This window comes from Morone saxatilis, unplaced genomic scaffold (genome assembly GCF_004916995.1).
Source record: "Morone saxatilis isolate NCDOM2014 unplaced genomic scaffold, NCSU_SB_2.0 Contig1, whole genome shotgun sequence".
Classification (NCBI taxonomy): domain Eukaryota; kingdom Metazoa; phylum Chordata; class Actinopteri; family Moronidae; genus Morone; species Morone saxatilis.
In genome coordinates, this window is record NW_023339651.1 from 13,754,596 (window position 1) to 13,764,024 (window position 9,429).

At 39.1% G+C, this 9,429-nt stretch overlaps 2 protein-coding genes across 3 annotated transcripts in view; one reads left to right on the forward strand and one right to left on the reverse strand.

Moving 5' to 3' along the window:
* Positions 1-211: 211 nt before the first annotated feature.
* Positions 212-7,543, reverse strand: kat7b (K(lysine) acetyltransferase 7b). Of its 2 annotated transcripts, none has more exons than XM_035670649.1 (14): positions 7,350-7,543; positions 6,146-6,296; positions 5,809-6,057; positions 5,572-5,654; positions 4,989-5,072; positions 4,781-4,879; positions 4,583-4,693; positions 4,169-4,360; positions 2,808-2,897; positions 2,521-2,661; positions 2,328-2,421; positions 1,512-1,658; positions 1,262-1,368; positions 212-1,005 (listed from the first exon to the last, which is right to left on the reverse strand). In XM_035670649.1, exons 1-14 carry the CDS (start codon positions 7,365-7,367, stop codon positions 904-906), a joined length of 1,668 nt encoding a protein of 555 aa, XP_035526542.1. In that variant the 5' UTR covers positions 7,368-7,543; the 3' UTR covers positions 212-903. The 2 variants fall into 2 exon arrangements, with proteins under 2 accessions (XP_035526542.1, XP_035526533.1); XM_035670640.1 differs by having other exon boundaries at positions 4,559-4,693.
* Positions 7,544-8,605: 1,062 nt separating this feature from the next.
* ptges3l (prostaglandin E synthase 3 like) overlaps positions 8,606-9,429 on the forward strand; it is a 2,102-nt gene continuing 1,278 nt past the window's right edge. Inside the window, exons 1-4 of the mRNA XM_035662801.1 lie at positions 8,606-8,768; positions 8,861-8,974; positions 9,127-9,193; positions 9,323-9,421. Of these exons, the coding sequence (XP_035518694.1) occupies positions 8,734-8,768; positions 8,861-8,974; positions 9,127-9,193; positions 9,323-9,421 (315 nt within the window). The 5' untranslated portion in view covers positions 8,606-8,733. The remainder of the gene's footprint in view (positions 8,769-8,860; positions 8,975-9,126; positions 9,194-9,322; positions 9,422-9,429) is intronic.

The window sequence follows — 9,429 nt, forward strand, 5'->3', positions numbered from 1 at the left end:
ACATTTAATAACCAGGACTAAAAATACAAAGCAAAGACAGTCCCATTAAAATCTTTTCTGCATATTACAGAATCTTTAGCCAGAATAATTCCACCTGTAACAACCACTGCGATCGATGTTTCGGAGGAACCACACAAGCAAGGTATGATTGTATCAGTATAAAAACCTGAGGTTGTTTTATTTCTATGTGCATTCTTACAGTGGTATTGTCATAATTTTTTTTTATATTCTCAGCAAATTAAAAATATCTGAATTCATCACTGTTATTTGGCAGGTTCATCAGAGGAATGGGTCCAAATCCTGTATTGATGGAGCTAGAGAAAAGAAGTACATATAATGATCTATACAATTTTACACCAACCAAAGAAGACGTTACCATACATCATACTCCTCAAAATACACTCTGCTTATTGTTTCAGTTCATGCTAACAATTATTGTATTTATCCCAAACAAAAAGAGCTACCATCTTTAAAAAAACGCACATTTCTTGAATGAAATAAAAATAACAGCTTGTAAATGCTGCCAAATGTAGGTATGTTTTTTTTTTTGCATGAGCAAAGAAAAACATTCATGTTATCCACCACAATGGACCATTTATCGTAGAACATTCAAAGCTTAGTAGACATAGGCGGTTTTAAAACGAATAGGACAAACAGATTCTCTACTGTTAATTGTTTGACAATGCTTAAGTCAAGAATCATTGGATTTGGAACGTTTGGTGTTTAAAAATACAAATCAAAGTAAAATACTAAAGTAAAAAAAGTTCTGGGACACAAATAAGCGGGGTAAAAACGAGAAAGAAAGAACGAACACTGGTCTTTATTGACAGTTCGTAGGTCTAGGCTACTTGTGGCTGGTGAGGCTGGAGGTGAGTTCATTCAGTAGCCTGAGGATCTTAGTGCTTATGTCCCTTTGGGAGGGGTCCACTTTAGTGAGCTCGGGTCGATGGTTTTGTTGCTGTTGCCTCGCTTGATCTCCTTCGCTTTCCACTCATCAATCAAGTCCTGGGAGGAGGAAAGAAATAAAACACTGGGATGTCAAAGGACAGTAAAGTAAAGTAATTTTTTCAAAAATGCATTAGGAATGGGGTATATGAAAAAAATAGAAAATGTTAGAGTATTTGTTTGACCAGCAGAAAATGCATGAAAAGTATTTAAAATGTAACCTTTCATTTAGATCAGGGAATTCTGCAACATGATGTTTTAATACTTCAATAGCAAAAAAAAAAAAACTACAAAGGCCATTAGACCAGCATCTTACCTGTCGCTTCAACACCAAGTGCTTTCCCTTCCAATACTTCAGCATCTGAAGAGACTGCAGGGTGCTCACAATGTCCACGGGATTGACAGCAGTTTCCTGACTGATCTCTGCATCAAGCATATTTTACAACAGTCAATTTGTTTTGCATATGCATGCGTGTACCTTTGTTCAAGGCAATCTTTTCATGTGTTAATAAACCTTTCCAACCAAACAAGTGGGCAGCCTGCTTGAATTGTGTGTCCTCGCTCACCTTTGATGGAGATCTCCTTGCCTTGGAAATTGTACATGTATCGGAGTAACACTTCCTTCCAGTAGCTACGGTAACTGATGAGGCCCAGGTCAGACAGAGGCCTCTCTGGTGAGCCCACCTTCTCCTCCACTTTGGACAGCAGGTAGCCTAAACAACACACAGTGGACAATCAGGAACTCATACGTTAAAAAATCCAGATTTTATTATGGTCTGCAAACAGATATCTTAATAATATTGATTTCATTCCTAAATGCCCAAAATACATCAGTGTTTCAAATTAAAATTGAATCAAAAATTAATCTGAGATTGACGACTGCAGTGGCTCATGAATTTACACACTAACTGCTTAATGGGCTTTACCTATGCTAGCTATTAAGAGGATATGCATAAGGGGAATTATGCAGTCACAAACAAATATACAGTCTCATACAATCTAATGCAAAAGTCCTGGATAAATATTACTGAACTAAATATTATGTGACTATACGGATTATATGATGCAAGTACTTCACTTAAAGCATCATTATTTATTTAGATGATCTGAATACTTACTGTAGCCATCTTTAATGATAAATAGAGCAGTGCAGGATTCAATTATTCTTTCCTACACATGCCTTTTATTATGAGATTTTAGTTTTTCAGTGTTGACCTATTTTCTTTTTTATATATATACACGGAAATAACGCATTTGACACCGAGTATTCTGCTTTGAGGAATAATCCCAACTATTAGGACAGTCTTCACTCGTTTGAAATCATTTTGGCTCTGTAAACAATTGACAAAATGAGAGAAAAAACCAGTAAACATTATACGTACTGAAGTCAATGAGCATCTTGCCGAAGCCCTGCCTCATGTACTGTGGCATTGTCAGGATACAGGATACATTGTAGTTGAGGAAAGAATTTTTCTCCTTAATGAAAAGGAAAGTTTACAAAAAAAGAGAATTAGAAATATAATTCTTATAAATTGTAAACATTCAACATAAATCTAAACCTGTTTTTCCATTTACCTTGGAAAAGTACCCCACTAAATGGCAGCCGGTGTTGTCAGCCTCAGTCATGACATAAAAGAGAAAAGGCTCCACGTCGTAGTACAGCGTTTTGTGGTCCAAGAAGAGCTTGGCAAGTAAACACAGGTTCTGGCAGTAGATCTGAGGATAAAATAGCACACACACCCTTTATTATAGTTGCCCACCTGAAAAAGCCTGATGCTTGCTTTACTGACGTAACCAATTTCCCAATGTTGTTAAAACCAGAAGTCATAAAAAAAGACATTTTAATATCCAAGTCTCCCTACCTTATTCTTTTTGCCGTCAACTTCAAACACAGATATAGCCCCCTTTCTGTACACCTCATCTCCCGGAGGGTGCTTCCACACACACTTGGCCTGAAAAGACACGTAATAAAATACACATCAGCATTATTTCCAAAGAACTTAGTGAGTACACACACGGAAAATACAAAATATATCTGAGGGCAAAAATGCAGTGTTAATAGCCATGCTATGTAGTATGAATAACAAACAGCTATTTGCCAAAATTATATATCCAAATGTTTAAAAATGTTGAAATAGGGATGTAACGATACACTCAACTCACGATTCGATACGGTTCATGATTTTTTTGTTCACGATACGATTTTCTCACAATTTTATTTATTTTTTAATCAAAATGAGCTACAGACAAATTATGACCAAATAAAATGATCTTTTATTCGTAGGAAAAAAATCTTAGAGGTGCTTTCTTTACAGAAACTCTGTAAAACAGTTTCATCAGCTCTTACCTCCTGGTAGAGTTTTGGCACGACCACCTGGCTGAAGCGCTGTCGTGGACGGGATGCGTATCCTTGGCTCCAGCGTGTTCATCAACAGCCGAAAGCCCTCATTTTCAACGACGGAAAGTGGCCTCAAATCTTTTCCAATAAAATAACCCTGCCCTGGTAATTTCTTGCGCTCTTGCGTTTGTTATGGGGGAGAGAGATGCAAAGCCTCTCGTCAGGGTGGTTTGCCCCCTCGGCAATTTTTGCTCAGGAGGTGGTGTAACGTTACTTTGATTCTCCACTCTGGTGGCGGCTAATATGCTGCTGCATGTTGCTTGTGTTGCCGGTATATGTTAGCAGTCTCTTGCAATATTTACATGTCTGTCCATTTCTCACCGGTTGCATTTGTGTATTATGGGGAAACCAAAATGCCGCCACACCGGTGATTTAAAACCGCTCGGTGCATCCTCTATTTCAAAGTTGTTGCCTACCGTCGCCATGTCGTTTTCTGTGCCCAGTACCTACGTAGTGACGTAAGTCACATGACTTGACGTCTGACGTTGAATAAATGAATCACCAACCATAACGTAACCTATTTCTAAAAAAATAAAAAATAAAAAAAAATACATATATATGCTACTTTTCTCTCGCATCCGCGATTCATTTTTTCTGTCACCGGTGCGAATCGTCACGCATTTTTTTAATCGTGTCACGATGCATCGTTACATCCCTAGTTTTAAATCAACTAAAATTCATATTTGCTAAACATAGCAACATTTAACTAACATTTTTGAACCTTTACATTTTTGGCTTTAAACATTATGAACTATCAGTGAGTCAAATATGAGACAGTAGATTTCTCACAACAATCAAAAAATAAATAAATAAATAAACTCTGACCATGTGCCGCCTGAGAATGGTCTGGCTCTTCATGTACTTGAGGCAGAATTCGCAGACGTAGAGGCGGCCCAGACGTGCATATTCCTCAGGATAGGGCGAGTGGTACCAGGTGTCCAGCTCATAGCGGCCAAACAGGATTGTCTTGATCATGTTACTGCCCTCGGTGATCTGACCCTGGATACGCAGCTTCTCCTGCAGCAGAATAGACAGGTAGGAATATATAGTGTTACCACTGGTGTTATCATCAACCTGTGTGGTAAAGTTATCAGGCAATAACAACGGTTGCACTAACATACTCTAAATACAGTCTTAATTGGTTATTCATGTAAGTTCTGAAAAATATGGAAATAGGAATTAGTTTAGTATTTAAAATCTTAAAGCAAGACTGACGCTGATGGTGAAACAGCCCATTACCAGATCCTCAGATGCACGGGCCTGGGCTTTCCTGAAGAGCTCCAGGTCATAATCACTGGTGATGTTCTCCAGCAGAGGCTCTCTGGTGTTGCCGTGTGCCTGCCGATTCTCCTGTGGACCACACACACAGAGAGGAATAGAGATAAGACTACGAACAATCCAATATACAAATATACCGAAGGAGAGGCAGTGATGTACCATGTGCTTTTCTTTCTGCTCCTTCTGAAGGCCAGAGTTTCGCCCCTTCCTCATCTCAGCCACCTGCTCTTTGTATCTGCTCTGTTTCGGTGTTGGTGTCTAAACAAAAACAACATTTTACCTTCATATATATATATAGTCAGACCATTAGACAAAGACCATTGGTTGTGCAGTCACACGTAATGCCAATCATAGCAAAAAGGGCTACCTGGTGACGAGTTGCGTGCCGCGAATTGCTCTCTTCCTGTCCTTTCAGCTCCTCCTCTTGTTTCTCACGGCTGATGGCTTTCACCTGAGAGTGAGAGTAAAGGAAGGATTATAGTCTGTGTTACAAAAAACAAAACAGCTATCTGCTCCTGGTCGTGTTATTTCTCTCTTAAATAAGTCTGAGAATGATAAGACGCAGCTCAAACTGTCAAATATGCTTTTTTGTTTTTTTTATTTGATACTGTATGTCAGTGTTATGGTCTGGACAATCTAATTAAAATTTCGCTTGCTACCATAAAGGTTAAATAAAAAAACACAGTTCTACACTGCTGTATCTAAATGTGAATACCCATTTATTAAACTGATGGATACTGATGGACAACCCAAACAACATAACATCAAAAGTACCTTTAAACATTATAAATATTAAAGCGGTTATGTCATGAAGGGAAAAAATAAAACATGGAAGATGAAGAAAGAAAGAAAAATACTACCATAGTTAATGACAGCAGACAAGCAACTGAACTATATATAATCAGACCACCAACTAAAAGAGATATATGATGGTTTTTTAAGATACTCACCTTGCATTCATCAGCAGAAAGATTGTGGTAAAGAGGGCAACCTGATACAGCAAAATGACGTTCATGTTTTCCTGTGAGATGACCTGTTCAAGTTGAGAAAAGGAGGTTACTTATGTCAACATAATGACATTATGATAGTGCAGGATATACAAATCAAATTCAGCGTGTTGAGATAAATAATCAGCGATACCCTTCATGAACCTCTGTATGAGATTATAAAAAGGGCAGGTATCTTACCGAGTGAATTGCATCCTGGCGTAGGGCATTTCATGTTGAAGTTGTAGGTCTCGTGACAGCGGCGGCGCTTGGGTCGATGGGAGAGGTCCTTATCCGAGTCTCTGTTAGCTTGATCTTTGGACTGGCTCTCATCATGGGAGGCGTTGGGGCTGGAGATGTCCAGCTCAGATTCAGAGGAGGGGGCATTTCCTGTGGGCGTCAATGGTGGAGACTCATCGTGGTCCGCAGTTCGCTTCAAGTCCGGAGTATCTAAAGCCAAAGGAGTCAAACAGCCATGTTGATTCAACAGCTGAGATAAAGAACAGTGTAAAAGCTCTATATAGCAATGTGGGCTAACCCTGAGAGCTTTGGCTAAGGCGAGTGGAGGCTCTGGTGAGGCGTTGTCTCTTGGGCATGTTTCCATCACTTTCTGAACTATTGGTCTGTTCTCTCTCAGCCGATGAGTCCGAGTCTTCAGTTCCATCTGAACCACTCCCGGCCATATGTCTCTATCAGGGAGGAAAAAATTAAATGAGAAGCATCCTACACAAATTCCATAATCATGGTACAAAAATGTGGAATCTGATGCAAGGTGTAAAGTGCAAAGTGTGAGTGATGGAAAAGAGCTATGACAACAATAGAGGTCTTTAACACAAAGCACAATCAATGAAGATAGCTTGCTATTGAACGATTTTGAATACATAAAACCAGCAAGGCAAAATGTGGGACAGCTGATGCTCCTGCAACAAGAGCGGTTCACTGGTTCAACCACTGCTTTTAATCCAGATAACTCTATGTAATTATGCTTGGACAGGAAGGAAGGCCACACACAGCTGATAGCTCGCTGTTAGCTGGGTTTGCAGCAGGTTAAACAGCTGTGACTGACGTTTGCGGCTAACGATTATATTTTACCACAATTAGCATTTAGGACATCTCAAAGAGCAACTAATTAAACTGTTACAGTTGCCAGCCTTAGTAGTGGCTACACGGCAAAGTAGCTAGCCTGCTTAGCACTCCAGCAACCTATTATTATTGTTAGCTTAGCACGTCACGTTAGCCCCCGGTTTTCTCACTCGGCTAATAGAGTGTGACACCAAACCGCATTAACAAATCTCGCATTTTAAGATATGGTGCGTATCGGTGAGCTTTCAAACTTGTACCGATTCACTTGTTATTGACATAATAACAGTTGTTGTGGTCTCAATGTAAGTTCGGCATGCATATGATCTACAAAGCACCGTTTTATTTTATTAAAACACAAGATTAAGTTTTAAATTCGGTTTAGCCGCTCGCTGTTACCGCCCACTACTATTACGTTAACTTAATTTAATGTTAACTGAAAATGTTCACAAATGCAAAATATGACAGCTAATACAGTAGAAGATTAATGAAATCGTTAAATGCTGCTCGGTGGACTGAACATATGCAGAAGTAATGTCATGTTTTGGCATGCTAAATTGTGTGATTATTGAATGGAACATGGTGGAACGTTCTCCCCGTCCGGAGAGTGGAAGCGGTGCTAACTTAGCTAACGTTACCCTCTTGTCTACGTTTGTTCTTACCTGTCGTCTACGAGGCATGTTCCCCTTGGTGAGCGACACTTCCTGTGGGACTGTAGTCACAGATAGCAAAACTCCCCGAGCTGTAGGTTAAAAAGACGAAACAAAACTATGTATTGATTTTTTTTTTCTTTCAGGCAGAAGTTTGTATGTACACAGCGTTGCCTGGGTCTCCCGCGCCACATTCCCCGCACAGACAGAGCACAGAATTGCATTTCCGGTGAAACAAATCTAGTGTGAGCCGCCGACCAGCAGGGGGCGACTCTCTGCCCAAAACCCTGTTCATTGGGTTGTTGGTTGATATATTGATAGGATACTGTAAATGGTTGATTCATTACACATTCCTAGTTAACTACATTTTGCAACATTAGATTAACTGCATTCAAATTTGCATCGTGCTTTTCTAGTTTGTTTGTTTGTTTGTTTGTTTATTGAGATCCCCATTAGCTTCTGTATAACAGTCACAATTCTTCCTGGGGTCCACGCAGTTTACATGGTGACAATACTTTACTCATATTATATTACACATCACAATACACTGACACAACACAACAACAGTCCCACTAAAATCTGGAAAAATAGCAAGATCCAGCTTCTTTTGTAGCTTTCAACCTTATCTGAAGGTCTTCATCAGTGTTTAGATAAATGCTGAAGTTTAATGTAAGGTTTTACCTTCATTATCTGAGAATGACTGTTGAGTTAAAATGTATGGCTTTATTTATTTATGAATGTCTCCTACTGTATCCATGGTTACCTTAATTAAAAGAGTGTAGTGGTGTCAAGGCACCCTTACACCATTAATTGTTTTGTAAAACTCTGATTGTACCCAGCCGTTTTATGTGGAGAAAAAATTTAACAATCCATACTGAACAAACACTTGATGAAAACTTTTACAATAAACATGTAGTTCAGACTCCCCTTCATTATATTCCATTAAAATAAATTAAATAAAACTAAAAAGAACAACACAAATAGTCTGAGAAGAATTTGCATGATGTGTTTACTGACATCCATGGGTCCTTTTTCTACATTTAGATGTCACATGTCAGATGTCACTCCTCTGTTTTGTGTCTCCCTGCCCCCCAACTTCACCCAAAGCACCGGGGGAGGCTGAAGTACTGGTGATGGGTTTTCCAAAACTTCAGCCTCCCCCAGAAGACGCATCTGTTTTCCAGAGAGTTCCACTGACAGATTATATGGGCATGCAAAGGGGCTGTGGTAGGCAAGTGTCCCAGCAGCTGATATCAACTGCTCTATATATAGCCTTTAGGGCCTGGCCACTGCATTAGAGCACACAGCCCGAACTAACACGCCACATGGTTTTTACTTTCTGGTAGTCAAAGGAATAAGAGAGTAGTTTTTGTTTTAGTTTAGCACAAGAATTAGAATGAACAAGCCCAAAATTGTCAGACCAGAGGAGAGGTAAGTGACCAACAGATTATGAAGAGGAACATATATTTGATTTATAAAAATAGTTATTGAGTATAATAATAGTTTTTCCTGTATCTTAACAGTCAGCCAGCACATGCGCTGTGGTTTGACAGAAAGAAATATGTCACAGTCAACTTTATGGTTCACAAACCTAAAGATGTCCAGGTCGATATCCAGACGGACAAAATGATTTTATGGTGAGTTTAAACATATAAGTGCCATTTTGTTTTTCTGTTAGCGTCTATTTCTTGTTTTCGTCATCTCTGTCTTGTGTTACACAGTTAGTCTGTTGACAGTCTTATTCACAGGGAGTGAAATGATAATGTTCTGTGTGTCTTGTTTACAACAGCTGCAAAAACCACTCAGATGACGTGATCTACAATGAGCTGTACTTCTATGACAAAGTTCAAATTAATGTAAGCATCCAAATTTTAAGCATGATGAGACCAATGAAATATAATTAGTCTTAAATGTTGTACACGAGAATATATATACGGTCAGTGTGATGTTATAAGTGTGTTTTTATGCTTTCGCCTCTTTAAAAGGATTCCAGAGAAAGAGTCTATGATCGCTCCATCCATGTCTTGCTGAGGAAGATTAAGCCTGATTTTGCATGGCCTCGTCTTCAGAAGGATGAAGCTAAGGTAAGTCT